This window comes from Ciconia boyciana, chromosome 2 (assembly GCF_034638445.1).
Source record: "Ciconia boyciana chromosome 2, ASM3463844v1, whole genome shotgun sequence".
NCBI classification, from domain to species: domain Eukaryota; kingdom Metazoa; phylum Chordata; class Aves; order Ciconiiformes; family Ciconiidae; genus Ciconia; species Ciconia boyciana.
Genome location: NC_132935.1, coordinates 35,930,251 through 35,946,101, shown reverse-complemented (window position 1 = coordinate 35,946,101; position 15,851 = coordinate 35,930,251). Strand labels below are relative to the sequence as shown.

General features: G+C 44.3%; 1 protein-coding gene across 1 annotated transcript; it reads right to left on the bottom strand.

Annotated features, from left to right (window-relative positions):
• Nucleotides 1-130: 130 nt before the first annotated feature.
• Nucleotides 131-11,281, bottom strand: SBSPON (somatomedin B and thrombospondin type 1 domain containing). The gene is made up of 5 exons (XM_072852350.1): nucleotides 10,997-11,281; nucleotides 2,719-2,913; nucleotides 2,041-2,131; nucleotides 1,025-1,201; nucleotides 131-326 (listed from the first exon to the last, which is right to left on the bottom strand). The coding sequence occupies exons 1-5, from the start codon at nucleotides 11,211-11,213 to the stop codon at nucleotides 209-211; spliced, it is 798 nt and encodes a 265-aa protein (XP_072708451.1). The 5' UTR covers nucleotides 11,214-11,281; the 3' UTR covers nucleotides 131-208.
• Nucleotides 11,282-15,851: the final 4,570 nt, after the last annotated feature.

Genomic DNA, 15,851 nt, shown 5'->3' with positions numbered 1-15,851 from the left:
AGAGAAACAGGGAAACATGCTTCTAGTGTTCTAATACAAATATCAGTCTTAGCAGAGAGAGTTTCCCGAAATGCTTCTTCCAGAGTTCTGGCTCCTTTAAACTTTGTTTAGGCTCCAGAAAATGTACCAGAAAGATGTAGGTTTCTTGGTATTGGTGTTAATTTTCTTAATCTTTTTGTTGTTGCTGTTTTAAAGGTCTTTTAAACTTCTATGTAAAAATAAAGCTATGCACAAGGGGACATGAACAGTGCTCCAGTTGCCGAATCTTCTTCCAGGTTCCTTGGCACTGAGAGTTGCCAACTGCTTCCCAGTGTAAGATTTTACCTCTGAAATGTGACAATAAATAAGGAATTAAAAGACTGAAAACTGTATATTTCTTGTTACTGGGTTGTGTTGTGTAACATGTCAGAAGATTAGATTTGCTTAATAATGTAAGACTTTAATTAGCTCATCTAGCTCTTAAAATGCTTTCTGGAGCAGGCACTATATTCCTAAGTATAGTATACAGGATGGTGGATTGAGTAGCTGGTCGTACAGGTATTAAGTAGTATGCATATTAATAAATGTAGAGATCAAGTAAAAATCTGTTCTGAATATTAAATGTCTACTTTCAAAATTACTGTTTGAGAAACCAGGTGTATACGTTTGAGAGGAGTACTGATCCACCACCATTAAACCTGAAATCAGATTTCAATTACAGCATGGAATACCGTTTTTAAGTAAAAGTGCCCGTAGCTGTAAAAAGACCTCTTGCACTACAGAAGTTGCATCATCCCTTCACAATAGTAAATAAAGCATTCAAAACACTGAACTTTTATATTGAAATTATTTCCCAATTTTGTCTAGGTTTTAAAAGCAATTTCTGTGAGAACTGAAAGGGTAAATTTTCTGAGCACTACCAGTGATATGAGTTGTTTCATTTTTTAGGTATAATAAATGCAGCTTTTAATGAGACCTTGAGAAGTCTTAACTTCTGTACTTGGTTTTGCTACAGAAGAGACAGCAGAAAAATGGCTTCCTTTACCCATCTGCATTATGGCCATCGCCAGAACAACGACGCGTGTCAGTATTCATAGCTGGAGGCTGGCAAGCTACACACACAGTATGTCCTTCTCGTAGGTACTGCATCCATCGAGCGTACGGCCGATTCTCCAAAGCACAGTGGTGTGAAAGTGATTCTGTTTTAAATTCCACACAATATCTGCTCAGAAGGAAAAGTACTAAATTAATTATGATAGACAAAGCACAAGCTAGGTATACACTTTAAATGTACTTACATATCATACGGCTGGTATTTGTGAAGTGCAAGTTAGACATCATCATTGCTAACAACTCTGTTTCCGACCCTAACCTAATTAATGGATTCTTAAAAACATTACGCAACTAGTTCTCATTCCATGCCCCAGTCCAGTGCTTTATGTATAATCTCACTTTCTGGTTGTGTTCTGTATTCTTAAATAATATTGAAAAACAGGTCTCAGTAACCCGTATTTTTTCTTCTATGCTGCTAAAAGAGAAAATGGAAAAGAGGTTTTAAGAATACCGAATAGGTTATTGTTCTGGGGAAAGCAGCATAGGGCAAAGTATTATGAGCATTACAGACCCAGTAACAGCCCAATTTAAACTTTATAACCATCTCTACTGGTAACCAAACACAACTTTTTACTGCTTGAGCCAATTTATTTTAAAAAAAGGTCTCCTGAGACCGATCACATTCACCCCATTTTGTTTGTTCAGAGACCTACGTCTAATTTCTCAGACTTACACTTATGGATACATTCAGCTTTGGTTTAGCATTATTTACTGTTTGCTTTCAAAAGCAGCTATCCTCAGATTTGCCATGACCTCGATGTCTAATTCAGGACAATTAGCAAGTAATAAAAAACAACATCTAGAACATGTAAATGAACTGCAGGAGAGGAAAAGCAGTACAAGGTATAGCTTATTGTTTAATTATTGCAAATTTAATTACATTTTTCTCTGTAGCCAGCTATTTTCTATTGAACAAGAAGACCCACGTGCGTATGCTAAATAGATTACCCAGCTTCTTCTTTGTCTGAAGGCCAGAGAGCAGATGCTGCTCGTCGCTTTCTTTCTTTACCGTATTCAGAGGTAGTTATGAAAGCAGGGACTGAGGAAGAAAACAGTTACGGTAAGGCAGCAAGACACAGTTGAGTCATATTTCAATTACTTTAACAGTGGGTGAATGAATCAGGAGCTTGTGGATGGTGATACTGACTGACTATTGAAAAAGTGATAAAATGTTGGCAACATCAGGCCTCAACCCCATTCCCTACAGCTAAGCTCTCTCCTTATTCAGAAGAAATATATCTAGAATTGCATGCCAGCTAGTTTGTGAGGAATTGGGATGTGCTGGAATCCTACAAGGAGTTCTGTTTCCTGTTTCGTCTGAATTTGTGTTCTAACTTTGCACAGAGATAATTTGATACTTACTGAGGGGCTTAAATCAAGAAACTGAAGGAATGCATGCAGCTTAGTTGTTTACTCAATAGAAATTAAGAAAAGCCTAAGTAGGAAAAAGATATAAGAATATAATGAAGACCAATATGACAGTAGAAAGTAAGGGTTTAAATTGTATTTTTAACCAGGTAGCTGCAGATAGATACATTTTTTTTTGTTGCCATCAGTAAAATTTATGAAGCACAATGGGCACAAAATGTATGGGCACAATGTACAGATAAATCAAAGAGAGAATACCATGTTCATGGCCGCAGTCCTCTCCCTGGTAAGTCAGGTATTCCAGGCAGCCAGCCTTCTCCTCTAGAGCAGGACAAGGTTCCCCACCATTTTTAGGTTCCTGTTGCACATAGCGCCTGCGTATCCGCAGATCGGGTTGACATTGTTCTGCACAGCCACTCCAATGACTCCACTCCCCCACAACGCATGGAAGAGCTGCAAAGCAGTATTAAAACGTTACTAGTAGTCAAGACTTCTGTTTTATCCTAATTGCTCTCAAAAGCTTGAGTAATAAGACTGTGTCTGTTTTTTTTCTTTCTTACATACTTTTATTTATAGGTTTTAAATGCTCTTCTAGGAGTTTGCATCTTCAAATTTAACATTCAAACCTGCCTGCAGTGCTTGGCTCCCTATTCCATCCCTTGTCCAGAAAGAAACAGCTCCTCACAGAAACCTTTCACTACAGCTGTGGGGTTCTTCTGTACCCTCTTCTGAAGCATACAGCATTAGCCCCAAAGGAGACCACTCATGGATTATCTAGACCAGTCAGTGGTCTGACCTACCTTGGCAGTTCCTACACCTTTGTTTAAAGGCTGGAATATAAAGTAGCAGAATCCAGGAAGCCTTGCAGCCCTCTTGATTCCCCTCAGACTGATTTCTAACCCCTTTTCCTCAACACTGAAATAAGTTCCACTGCCAGAGCTTTGTTGCCCTGTTTTAACACAGGGTGTCCTGCTCCACCGTCCTTGCTGCAAAGACAATTTTTTGTGATAATTTTGGTTTTGTTTAGTCTGAGAACAATGCAGGGGCGTGTGTAGAGTTGTTTCTGTGTCTGTATAGGTACCCATATAGATAGAGCTTTACAACAATGCAGATATTTAAACGTACTAAATAAAATGTGTACAAATGTGATTTTTAAGGCCTTCTTTTGCTCATTTCCAACTTTAGAATAGTCCATTGGATATTTGAATTTTAGTTCTCATGGATCACAAACTTCCTCTGAACTTGACCAAAACATTAGGGGGAAAGTGCCATTATTTTGAAAGCAAACTTTGAATCATGAGAAACTGCATTTCCCGCAGGCAGAGCATCAATAGTACAGGTACCATACACTTGTACCTTTGGTCTCTCCTAACCCAGCCTATTACTCAGAGGTACAAAGAACTTGTCTCCTCATCTGTTAAATCCACATATATTAGGTGAGCTCACTGAAGGTCTCAGATGAAGAAAGAAAGAAAAATGCTTTGGTTTGTATTCTGTGGTATTTTTCTGGCAACTGTTGAAACCTTTAGCCCAGTTTATGGCCTTTGACACCTTTTTTATTAACACGCAGGTTCTTTAGAAAAAACTAAATTTTCATATTATGTAGAGAATGAGCCCTTATTTCATGTTTGTCACTTTTTGTAACCTTTCCAGGAGAGATGTAAATGATAGACTAAGCATCTCTTAGTTTTGGTATTGTCTTGAAACTCAGAAATGCTCAGATCTGTCATATCTGTTATCCACTAGCCATTTCCTTCCTTATTTTATTCTCTGCAGTGCATCTAATAATGATGGCGTTCTCCTTGTAGCTCTAATTTATGTTAAGCATGATACGCATTTTTCCGCTCTATAATTCTCCCTTCTCTTGCATTTCTCGTTAACAGTCTGGCAAAAAAGTAGCTCTGTCAACCTTGCTAATGTAAACATGGACAATATGCCAGATATCCAGGTGGATACAAATAATCTGCTCTGGAAAAAAAGGTTTTGCAGCCTGATTCCCAGAATATAGAAACAGGAGATGGGCACATTATTCATGAGCAAGAAGCTACATAACACACAAGTCTTCACTTTATTTGTCAATTAACATAGTACACAACAGTAAAAAAAACCACAGTCATTTCACGTGTTTCCATGAAACTGAACTTTCCTTAGCCTCATCTCCAGGAACACCAAGCCCCAGGTTTTGAAAACTGTGTGGCCTAACAATTTCACTTTTAGCAATCAAAATGAAGCTCTTCAAAACTGTACTGAGTACTGACCACTGAGGGGCTGGATGAGGATGATCTCTGGGTGCTTACTGGTGGAACAAACACAACCCCTCCAACGAGGAACTTCAGGTCTACACAGCCTCGGCAGGCAGAGCAGTGAAAGAAGAGGTAAGAAAAATGTCTCGCACACAGGCATCCATCAAGAGGAAGAATCCTCTGAGGATAAGCAGTCATTTCCCTACATGAGTAGTCCTCAACCTGTGGCCTACAAGAACATTTAATCTGACCAGTGGTCCATTCCCAGTAGCCTCTTTTCCTGGAGGCCACCTGGTAGGTAGTCCAGGTTGGGCAGCCGCATTCCTCTGGGCCGCTTCCCCTCTCGCCAGTGTGTGTGTCCAGAGTGTCCTGGTTTCGGCTGGGATAGAGTTAATTTTCTTCCTAGTAGCTGGTATAGTGCTGTGTTTTGGATTTTAGTATGAGAATAATGTTGGTAACACGCTGATGTTTTAGTTGTTGCTAGGTAATGTTTACACCAGTCAAGGACTTTTCAGCTCCCCATGCTCTGCCAGGCGCACAAGAAGCTGGGAGGGGGCACAGCCAGGACAGCTGACCCCAACTGGCCCAAGGGCTATTCCATGCCATATGATGTCATGCTCAGTATATAAACTGGGGGGAGTTGGCCAGGGGGCAGTGATCGCTGCTTGGGGACTGGCTGGGCATCGGTCGGCGGGTGGTGAGCGGTTGTATCACTGTCTTTTTTCCCTGGGTTTTGTTCCTCTCGCTCTCTTGTTTTCCTTCCCATTACAATTTATTACGATTATTTTGTTCCAATTATTAAACTGTTCTTATCTCAACCCACGAGTTTTCTTACTTTTACTCTTCTGATTCTCTCCCCCATCCCACTGGGGGGGAAGGTGAGCGAGTGGCTGCGTGGTACTTAATTGCCGGCTGGGGCTAAACCACAACACAGAGGGAATGTCCTCTGCCTGGGCACCAGCAGCAGTACCAGGTTTCCCATGCGTGCACGGTATGCTGCTGAGCAAGCAGGGAACGGCTGTGTCTGCCACTTTCCTTAACCATGAAATGAGACAAGCAGTCAACACTGCAGCACAGCAGCACAGCTGCTTTCCCTAATATCATTAGCTGCTTTTTGTCCTCTGATGGGATTGCTTTTTCAATAAAGTTGTAATTAATGTCATGTAATTGAAATACTAGCACATAGTGTCTTATAAAAACCTAAAGGTGCCTATGTTATTAGAGTTTCCTACTGATACGGAAATTCCCCAATTCTTCAAAGACTAGTTTTCATTGCACATTGCAAATAGGCTTAAAATTATTTTCCATGTAGTGTGAATCATATTTTACTTTGCTTTTCTACTCCTTTATATAAAGGCAGGTCTTCAACATGATACTTAGAGAATGGTACAAAATATATGTTATAATCAATGGTTGGGCTATCTTAAATTGGTTCTGAATTGTTTTGGGTCATGCCTCTCATTATCTAGTTAAATGAAGCTTTTTCCTTTCCCATGTATGCTGTTTCCCATTAGCTTGTAAGGGAACATATCACATGTTTTCGATCTTTTTTTTTTTCTGTATTTCCTGAATACAGTTTAAATCCCCAAGAAGCTTTACAGCTTAAGCACTAGTTACGTACTTGTATCAGTGTTGCAGGAAAGTGATGGGACCAAACTAGTCTTTCAGGAAAATAATTTATGCCCTCTGGGATTCTGCCAGTACAAGACATTGGGAAGAAAGAGTAAAATGTGATAACCCCTTTGGTGTTTGTGATTCTTTTCATAAGACACGTAAAGTGCTGGATTTGCTCTGTCACTGTATCTCTAATTTCTTGGAGCACTACAGACATCATAAAGCAGATAAAACCCCTGGCAGAGGCTACCCAGCAGATGTCCTTACCGCACTATTAGAATTCCCCTCCTTTCCTCTCACTGCGCACCTGTTCTGACCAAACTTGCCCACTTTTGAGTGGCCTGACAGCGCGAGGCATAAAACTGGCTGAGGGCGCTGCATCCCACGCCCAAAGGAACTCCACTGAAACAGAACCACAGAGCAGCCCTGGGCATTGGGCCACCAGCTGTCCATCCTGCTTAGCCATTAGCATTCTCTGGCATTTTCTTCCACTTACTGATAAACACCTTCCCAGACAGCTCCTGGGTATGATTTGTAGAACAGCACTGGAAAATAACATGGAAAAAGCATATGGCTCCCTTCGCCACATGCAGATACCTGACGCTGCACCACCAGGCACTGCCCTCGGACACATCTAGGTACCCCAAGGCACATGACACAGTCTCTGTGGCTGTGAAGGCACCACTCTTAACATGTGGCAAGCACAACCCTCAGACATTTGTTTCAAGCACTTTGAACTAGAGAAAAAGAAAACCAGTGACAGTAAAAATGTCTTAGATCCCACCATGGGATAGCCAGGACAAGTGCTAAATGTAGTATGGACCTCACAGACTTCGCCACCTGGCCGCAGGGCCAGAAAACAGTCCTTGGCCCCACTTTATTTAATAGTACAAGCATAGACTTCAGTGCCTGATCACACTCCTACCTAGAGTACCCAAAGGACAGTAAGTGTCATCTAGCCCGGTTTCCTTATCTGTTGTCTCTCTTCCAAGTTGGCTGTATGAACGACCTGCAGAAGTAAGAATTTCCACGTAATTTTAATCTTGATATGCAGATAGTATCAGGTCTAACATCATATTTTTCCATGCAGAAAGCTCCCAAAGGTTCTGAGTAGCTGCATAACAAATAAAGCAATGACTTCACGTCTTACTGGAATTTACCCAGCTGACAGTTAAATACTGGTCATCTGCAAAAATACATGGCAATCTTATGGTCATCGAGATTTAGAACAAGAAGTATGAATTGCCTTAGTCATGTGGAATAATAAGAATATTGGGTTGCTAGAATGGAATTTAGCCAGTGGGATAATAACGTTGCTCTTGCAGTCAGTACCCAGCAACTATTAAGGGGCAGTACATCAGTTTTGTGCCTCATTGGAAAGATGTCAAATTCCCCAGCGTGACAGAGAATGGGTCCCAGAACTGACGTAAAAGGAATGGCACCATCTCTTGAAATACAAAAAGAAGTATCAGGGACCGTAGCTACATTGTTATGGTCTCTGTCTATGTTACTATTGGTCCAGCTTAGTTAACACAATGATGGCGGATGATGGTTCATTGAAACAATGAGAAGGATGCAAGTCAAAGGAACCTGAAGGACAGGATTTGTGCTCAGGCACCTACCAAAATGTGGAAGCTAATGAGACACTTGAAGTTCAAAAAAACACAGAAAAATTACATTGCTGTCCTATGAAACACAGCTTGAGTGGTCAGGACTTTTTTTTTTTTTCCATTTACAGCACTGTGAATCATAGATTTTTTTTTTCTGAGTCGCACTCTATTTAATTTTTTCCCATCTCTGGAAAAAAGAGGATTACAGTATCTTCACTGAATCACTGCACAACATATGTTGTAATGTATAAGGATCGCGGATTTTCTCAGAGTAACCACTTCCATTCAAAAGACAAGGTCATTCCTTTTTCAGGCTTTCTCATTGTACAGTAGTTCCTATTTAAAATGCTCTCTATGTACAAAAATATTCTTTCTTCATTGTTAGAACTATAAGGAAATGTATTTAAAAACCATTAGACTTAGGTTCAGCAGCCCATGGACTTCTGCTGAGCCATCTATTTATAAAGTACCAGACCTACTATGATTTTTAGGCATGACAGAATTTAACCATGGTGTTGGCAGCTTTAGGACGCCCCTCCTTTCAGTGTTTTCTATTATTTTTGAGCATTGTTTTTGTATTATTCCTAACACATTTCTTGATTACATATGCTTGAGGCACTTTCCCCAAATACTTCGTCCCGTTAAATATTTGCAAAAGGATGAAGTGTCATTTCAGCCAGTGCTGAAATCACAAGTGGCAAACAGGCTGACAAAGAAGCTGTAGCACAAGAACCATTGGTCACCTTTCTTCACATTTCTGTTTTAAATTTTGAAACTCTACATTCAAAACAGTATTTCAGAGTGAATTATGCCAATAAACACCCTCGTTGTCATTAAACACATGGACAGAATTCAGAAACACTCAATGGTGAGACCTCAACATCCCAACAGGAATAAAAACGACTTTAAAATTTCCAGCCATACTTGTCTTAAGTTGATACAAACTCCCAGTGGAACTATTTGGAATTTCTGTTTATACAAAACATAACTTACTGGCTGCTTGCAATAGAAAGTATATATGATCATTTGCCTTCAAAAGAATGACTTCTTGTGATCAGTTTTGTAGTTCTGGGATGTATGAGTTACAGGACCAGGACCACCTCGCCAGGTTGCCAAAGTCCTGTCCTCCCATGCTACACCCATGCAAAACGTCCTGCTCCCTTGGCTTGCACTAGCATTGGTGCTCACACAACTGGGCAGCGAGGCAGTGCCGGGAGTCAAACCAGACAGAAATGGGCAATACAGAAAACAGAAATAGGATTTAGCTCCTTGAACTGGGACACCAGAAACTGTCCAATTCCAGCTCTGGTGCAGGAGGGAGAGAGAGAGACAGAGACTTCAGTGAGACTCCATCTTCCTGCCTGGATCTAGAGCACCCACTGTCCATGCAGGGTACAGGACAGAGACAGCACAAACACATCATGCCCTTCGAGGCAACCACCACTGAGCTTGAGACAAAAAATACCGTCTCAAAAACAATAAAGCATCATCAGGTGCCAGAAGTCATGCCAGAAGTCATGGTAAGAAAAGTCTCTAAACTAGAACTTTTCAAGCACAAGTTTAAGCTTCTTTTTGAAGAGCATAGACATTTTTATCGGATTACAGCTCGGTTTTAATGCTAACACTACACACCTTTATTAGCTCTGTCCTGTTGTACTTGAATATCAAAAATCATTTGATTTACTGAAAAGACGCAATATGCTGTGACTATATGACAAGCAAGCATCTTGTCAGTTCTCCACCTACTGATTTTCCTGAATGAGGGATCAATATATTAAAAAATGCTAATTTTAAAGATGCTACCTTCTGTTAGACCTCATGGTGCACATTTTTTTTCCCTTCTGTTATTCTGGAGAGATTATTTAGCAGTCAGAGACCTGACCTCTGGAGGCCTGGGGTCAGAGTTCTGCTCTGCCAAGTCTTTCTGTGCAGCTTTATATCACCTAGGACGGGTCTACACTGTCCGACAGTCGTAATCCCCTTTCCCAAACCAGGCAGGCGCAAGCCAACTTGGGTCCCAAAGCTATGGCTATGTGGCTATGTCAGCATGGTGCTGAGCCTGCTAAATACACCCTAATTAGCAGGACTGTACAGTGGAGACTCATGACTTTTTGGCTGTAGGCTGGTGTGCGTCCAGCCAGATGGGAAGAGATGTTAGGCTGCCTGAGTACTAGTGCTGCACCTGTAAAGCGAGGGCAGTGTCCCGCATCGCAGACAGAGGGAGGGAGGACAAATTGTGAAGACCGCAAAGGGTAGCAATACCATGGAAAGACTGGATGTAAATGCCTATAAGGCTGCTGGGTCCAGTTTGGTAGAACTGGGCCACTTTCCCCTCCTTGCCACTGCTCCCCTGGGAGCCAGGTCTTCCCCCGCAGCCTGGCAGAGGACCCTCTCACTCATTCCCCTACACTCATTTTGAAGTCCTTGTCCTCATGGTGGATCCTTGCTGACTCCTGCCCCTAGAAATGAGGACAAAACCTCACCCTGGGGATTTCCCCAATTATTTCATTTATATTTGTTTGGCAAGACATGAGGAATCAGCTCAGAGACACAGATGGTGCTAAATTAATCTCCCTGTTGTCTCTGTAATCCTACATCCCCACTGTAATCGATGTGTATTTGGGATGAGCATGAGTGAAAAGTAAGTAACACCACATTTCAGAGGGAACATAACTTCAGACAGGCAAACCCCAGGCACTGTACTACAGCTGATCCTGAAACCTAGCAAATGTCTAGTGTCGGAAAAGTCTCTCTTCCCACTCCTGAGGCTAGCCTGCTGCTAGCCTCACACAGCCCCAGCCTGGTCCCGGCTCATGCCCCTGCCCCGAGGCTCGTCATACATTTGGCCTTGCTGAGACCCTCACCGCACACCCCATCTCCAACTTCCAGCCCACAAGGCACCGGCAGGCAACCAGCCGACCCCAGCTGGAGAGAGGGACAGGGGTGCCCGGGGGGTCCCCGCTCAGCCCCCACCCACGCCCCTCTCGGAGGGCTCGCTCCGGGCAGCGGACCAGCCCGAGCCCCCAGGGCCGGGGGGGACGGGCCGGGGCGGGGGGCGGACGCACCTACCCGGGCACGCCTGGCCGTGGTCGTGGCAGCAGTCCCCGGCTCGCCGGCATTCTCCGTCGCAGTAGCAGGTCCCGTAGCCTCCTCCCTCCCTCCATCCCTCGCCGACACAGGCGGCGTCCCGGCCCTCGCAGCACTTTCCCGAGCAGCTCCCCCCGGCCCCGCTCCCGGCCCACAGCAGCCCCAGCCACAGCGCCCCCGACAGCGCCGCGCCGCCCATCACCGTGCCGCCCCGACGTGAGGATCCCACCACCGCTACGCGCTCCGGCCGCCGCCGGCACCCGGCGGAGCGGGGCGGGCTCGGCGGGCAGGGAGCGGGGGCGGGGGGGCGGCGGCCGGCGCGGTCCTGCCCGGCCCTGCCCGGCCCTCCCTGCCCCGGCCTCCGGCCTCCGGCCGGGGCAGGGAGGGCCGGGCAGGACCGCGCCGGCAGCCCCCGCTCCCCGCCCCGAGGGGCCCCGGGCAGCGGTAAAGTGGGGGACCGGGAGGTGAGGAGGGCGTGCGTGCCCCCGGGGGTATCCTGCAAGGCGCTGTGTTCATGGGGATGTTCCTTCCCCACGGGATCACCCACTCAGTGATGTCCCACACGGTGATGTCCTGTACAGGGATGTCCTGCCACGTACACATCCTGTGTGTCCTGCCATGTCCCATGATGTCCCGCACAGCAGTGACCCACACAACCATGTCCCACACGGCCGTAGCCCACACAGTAGTGTCTCACACTGCAGGGACCCACACAGTGGTGACCCACGATGTCCCCCACAGCAGTGTCTCTCACAGTGATGGCCCTCACAGCAACATCCCACATGGTGATGACCCTCACAGCAACATCCCACACAGTAGCGTCCCACACAGTGGTGACCCACGATGTCCCCCACAGCGGTGTCTCCCACAGTGACGTCCCTCACAGCAGCATCCTACATGGTGATGACCCTCACAGCAATGTCCCACTCAGCGGTGTCCCACACAGTGGTGACCCACGATGTCCCCCACAGCGGTGTCTCCCACAGTGATGTCCCTCCCAGCAACATCCCACATGGTGATGACCCTCACAGGAATGTCCCCCACAGCAGTGTCCCACGATGTCCCCCACAGCAGTGTCTCCCACTGCGATGTCCCTCACAGCAACATCCCACATGGTTATGACCCTCACAGCATGTCCCACACAGCAGTGTCCCACACTCCAGTGACCCCCACAGCAACGTCCCACACGGTGATGTCCCTCCCACACAGCGATGTCCTGCACAGTGGTGTATCACGCAGTGGTGAGCCACAGGACAATGTCCTGCACAGCAGTGTCACACAGCCATGTCCTGCACAGTGGTGGCCCTCACAGGACTGATCTGCACGGCAGTGTCCTGCCCAGTGGTGCCCTGCACAACAGTGACCCACACAGCTGCGAACTGCACAGCCATGCCCTATACAGCAGTGACTCACATAGCAGTGACCTTCAGAGCTGTCCCAGAGCGTCCCCACCCACCTCCACACAGCCCAGCGAGTGGGAATGGCCTGGGGCCGCTGGACGTGGTTTATTGGTACAGGCGCTTTCTCATTTCGGGGAACATTCCACACAGCCAGGAGCATCTGCTTGTGTTATGTTTTTCATTTTCTTTCTTTTTTTTTTTTAAAAAAGCTCTCTTTCCAGAACAAACAAAAGAAGCTGTACTTGCAGGTGCATGGGGGAAGCAGGATGGATCCCCCAGTAACTTCCTAAAACATGAAGATTTGGATTCTGGTTTTCAGTTACCTCCAGTCCTAAGAGGTTTTCAGGATTAATGAGTCCTGATCACTTTAGCCAAAAATCAAATCCCAAAGTAAGGAGTGAGGTGACTGCACAAATATGTTAGCTTTGCACACATCAATTTGCAGATAGTTACCTACTAAGGCAAGAGACATCTGGTCTTCCAAAGCTGCCTACAGATGGGAGGTAACAGCCTATTATATTATCTGCTACATGTGGGTACTTGGACGCCCTGAGACAGCTCGGGCCAGCCAGAGTTTAATTTCTTCTAGCCATCACAATGTTGCTGTTAAAATGTTGTTTAAATCCCAGAGGATTGGGTCTGCGCTGTTATCCCGTGTGCCACTAATGAACTCATTGGCATGTTGCCAGCCTACAACTTGAACCCGTGAATAGCAGACGTCGGGGGAATTCCTGCAGTGGGTGGGAGGAGACCAAGACTTGCAGCCTGCCTTGGTAAAAGGCAGTGTGAGAGCAGGAATTCCTCTTTATGTTTTCCTTTCCTTTACTGGATTCCTGTGATTCACCTGAAAGGCAAAATATTAGCAAATTGATGTAGAAACTACCTTTATAAGTAGATAAATCATATGCGGATGACTTATGCTAAAGGGATAATTCAGTAAAACTTGGATGAGTTTGGAGCAGATTAAAGCGTGGCTTTCTCTTAGTGGATATGTTTACAGAAAAACAAGAAACTATGTCTGCAATGGTCTAGTAAAAGAAAACAGAATATAAATGAAAAATGTTAAAATTTCTACTAGACGCAGAAAAGCAGATTCTTCAGAGCAACCAGAAAAAAGAATCTTAAATAAAGGACAGAACAAGCTCACTCAGTTTGTTCCAGCAAATATTTTGGTTTTTCCCTTTTAGTTTAGTTCCTCGCTATTAGGAGTAGCACTAGGTAACTTGTGAGTAAGAAGGACAAAGAAACACAGCGATGTGCTCTCGGGCAATGAAGCAGCATTGAAACCCTTACAGGCAATTCCAGCAAAACAGGCAGAGATTTCTTTCTAGTTTGACATGAGATGGTCCACAGAAAGTAGGTGTTGCTCATCCCCTGCTATTGGTTATCTTTTTGTCATGCAGATAACTTTACGAGGAAAAGCAGTTTGGGGCAAGGCCGATATAAAAGGGATGTGTAGGTAAGCTTAGGGAATGGGCAGAGCTTTTGCTCTGTCTTCGTTGTAAGCCACGGAGGAGCATTGCATAGAACAGAGGTCATCAGTCCTCTCTTCCACACGTGCCCTCGGTGCTGAGATACTTCTTAATCCCAGAGATGAGGAGAAATCTCAGGACTGTATTGTAGTCCTCTCAAAAGCAGGTGTTGCTACTAGCTCTGAGATTTTGAAAACCATAGTCTAGCTCAAGTTGCCAGCCATTTTTGTACTTTTCTGATATTTCTGCCCTATTTTAGCTTTGGGTACTCAAATTAAAACATAACTTCAGTATTATATGGTAAGAGGGGAAAAGAAACCAAGACTGTGAAACACGTTTTTCAACTAATTTCTCCAACATGTAAATGGTTCCAATGAGTCTTGTTCCTTTGTTTTCTTATTTCCAACCGAAGTGTCCCCATTGCCTTACATGGAGTTCTCCTTAGTTTATAATACCACAAAGACAAAACTGAGCCAAACAAGCTCCAACAGTAAATTAAAAAGATAACTAGTCTCTATTATTTACCATGCTTACCAACTCTATTATTTACCATGGTTATTTATGCTCTTTCTATATAAAGAATGTAAAGCAGAGCCAAACTCTTACTCTCTGTCCATACCTATGGTTCATGTCTACCCATAAGATCAGGCAGAAGACTGAAAACACCTGCAACTGGGAAAAGCTTCGGTCTGCGAAAAAAATATATGTTTGGTAGTAAAATACCTCTCTTTTATTTTTCAAATTTAACTTTCAGCTGCAGTGACTTTGAGGACCTGATATAAGGACTATTCAGCTCAACTTCAAAGTCTTTTTAAAATACATTATCTGTCAGCCTGCAGCATTCCACATGCCCACACCTCCTCATGAGCAAACTCTCTGGAAAGTCCTAACTTGCACAAATAGAGTTCATTTTTCTTTACTGCGAGGAGGTTAATCCGATGGCAACAAAATGAGAAGACTTCAAAGATCCTGCAGGACATTTCTTTTTCTTTTAGACCCATGTTTGCACACAGCTCTATTTATTTTACTGAATTACCCTTCCAAAAGCAACCTGCTTACATTTTATATTAAGACAACATGGTGACTGATGTGACTACAAAGGCTACAGGCTGTCTCCATCCTGCTACGCAGGATCACGCTTCCTAGGAGCACCACAGTCAGCTACAACTTAAGTTTGTCATAAGAGGCCCTTGTTCCCCTTGTTCTGAAAAAGTAGACTTTCTCCTGATAAGAAATAATCCCTACTAAGGTGAATCACCAAATCATGGTGTTTGCTAGCATAGCTGACAGCTTAAAGCAATAGCAACATTTTCTGTGTAAGAAAAATGAGGAGTAATTTGTCTTCACTAACGATCAGCCTGTGTAAGAACACAGTAGTTGATCCATAAAAGAAGGCTTCTATAGTTTCATGGCCCGTGCTGTTATACAGAAAGCACAATGCTGTTTCAGTGCCTAGCTTGAGCTGTTCTACATCGAATCGCTCATAAGAGAGCATGCTGAGTACCTGGCTATATTTGAGAGAGGTCATTTGCTGTGCAAACAGCCTTCCCCTTCCACCCACCTTGCCCTGGCAGTCCTGTCGGGTGCAACCCTGCCGTGGGAGACACATTGGCTTGCTGCATCTCAATTACAACCATTGATTTTGGTTGGGGTTGGTAATGATGCATGAAATTGCTTGAATTCTAGAGGTTAGTGGGAATATAGCAGAGCAATCTATCAGGATATTTTTAGCTGATTTTTAAAGGCCTTCACCCTTCCTGTAAGCTACTGAAGAAATGTCCAAGTACTGAGATGAACACGGAGCTGCTGTCGAGCTTCCATGCAGAAAAAGTCAGGCAAATCTTTATGCCCAACCTAAGTGGATCAGGGTTGGAAAACATCCTTTTCCAGTTTTTTGTCCCCGAGTTTCTCTTTTTACAGGTTCAAGGAGCTGAACTGAAATGAAGCACCTGAGCCAGCATGAGG

Coding starts and splice junctions, on each gene's coding strand:
- SBSPON (XM_072852350.1), bottom strand. CDS start 11,213: ATGGGCGGCGCGGCGCTGTCGGGGGCGCTGTGGCTGGGGCTGCTGTGG. Junction 2,132..2,718: donor GGACTGCGGCCATGAACATG/GTATTCTCTCTT, acceptor TTTCTTCCTCAG/TCCCTGCTTTCATAACTACC. Junction 327..1,024: donor GATGGCCATAATGCAGATGG/GTAAAGGAAGCC, acceptor GTCACATTTCAG/AGGTAAAATCTTACACTGGG.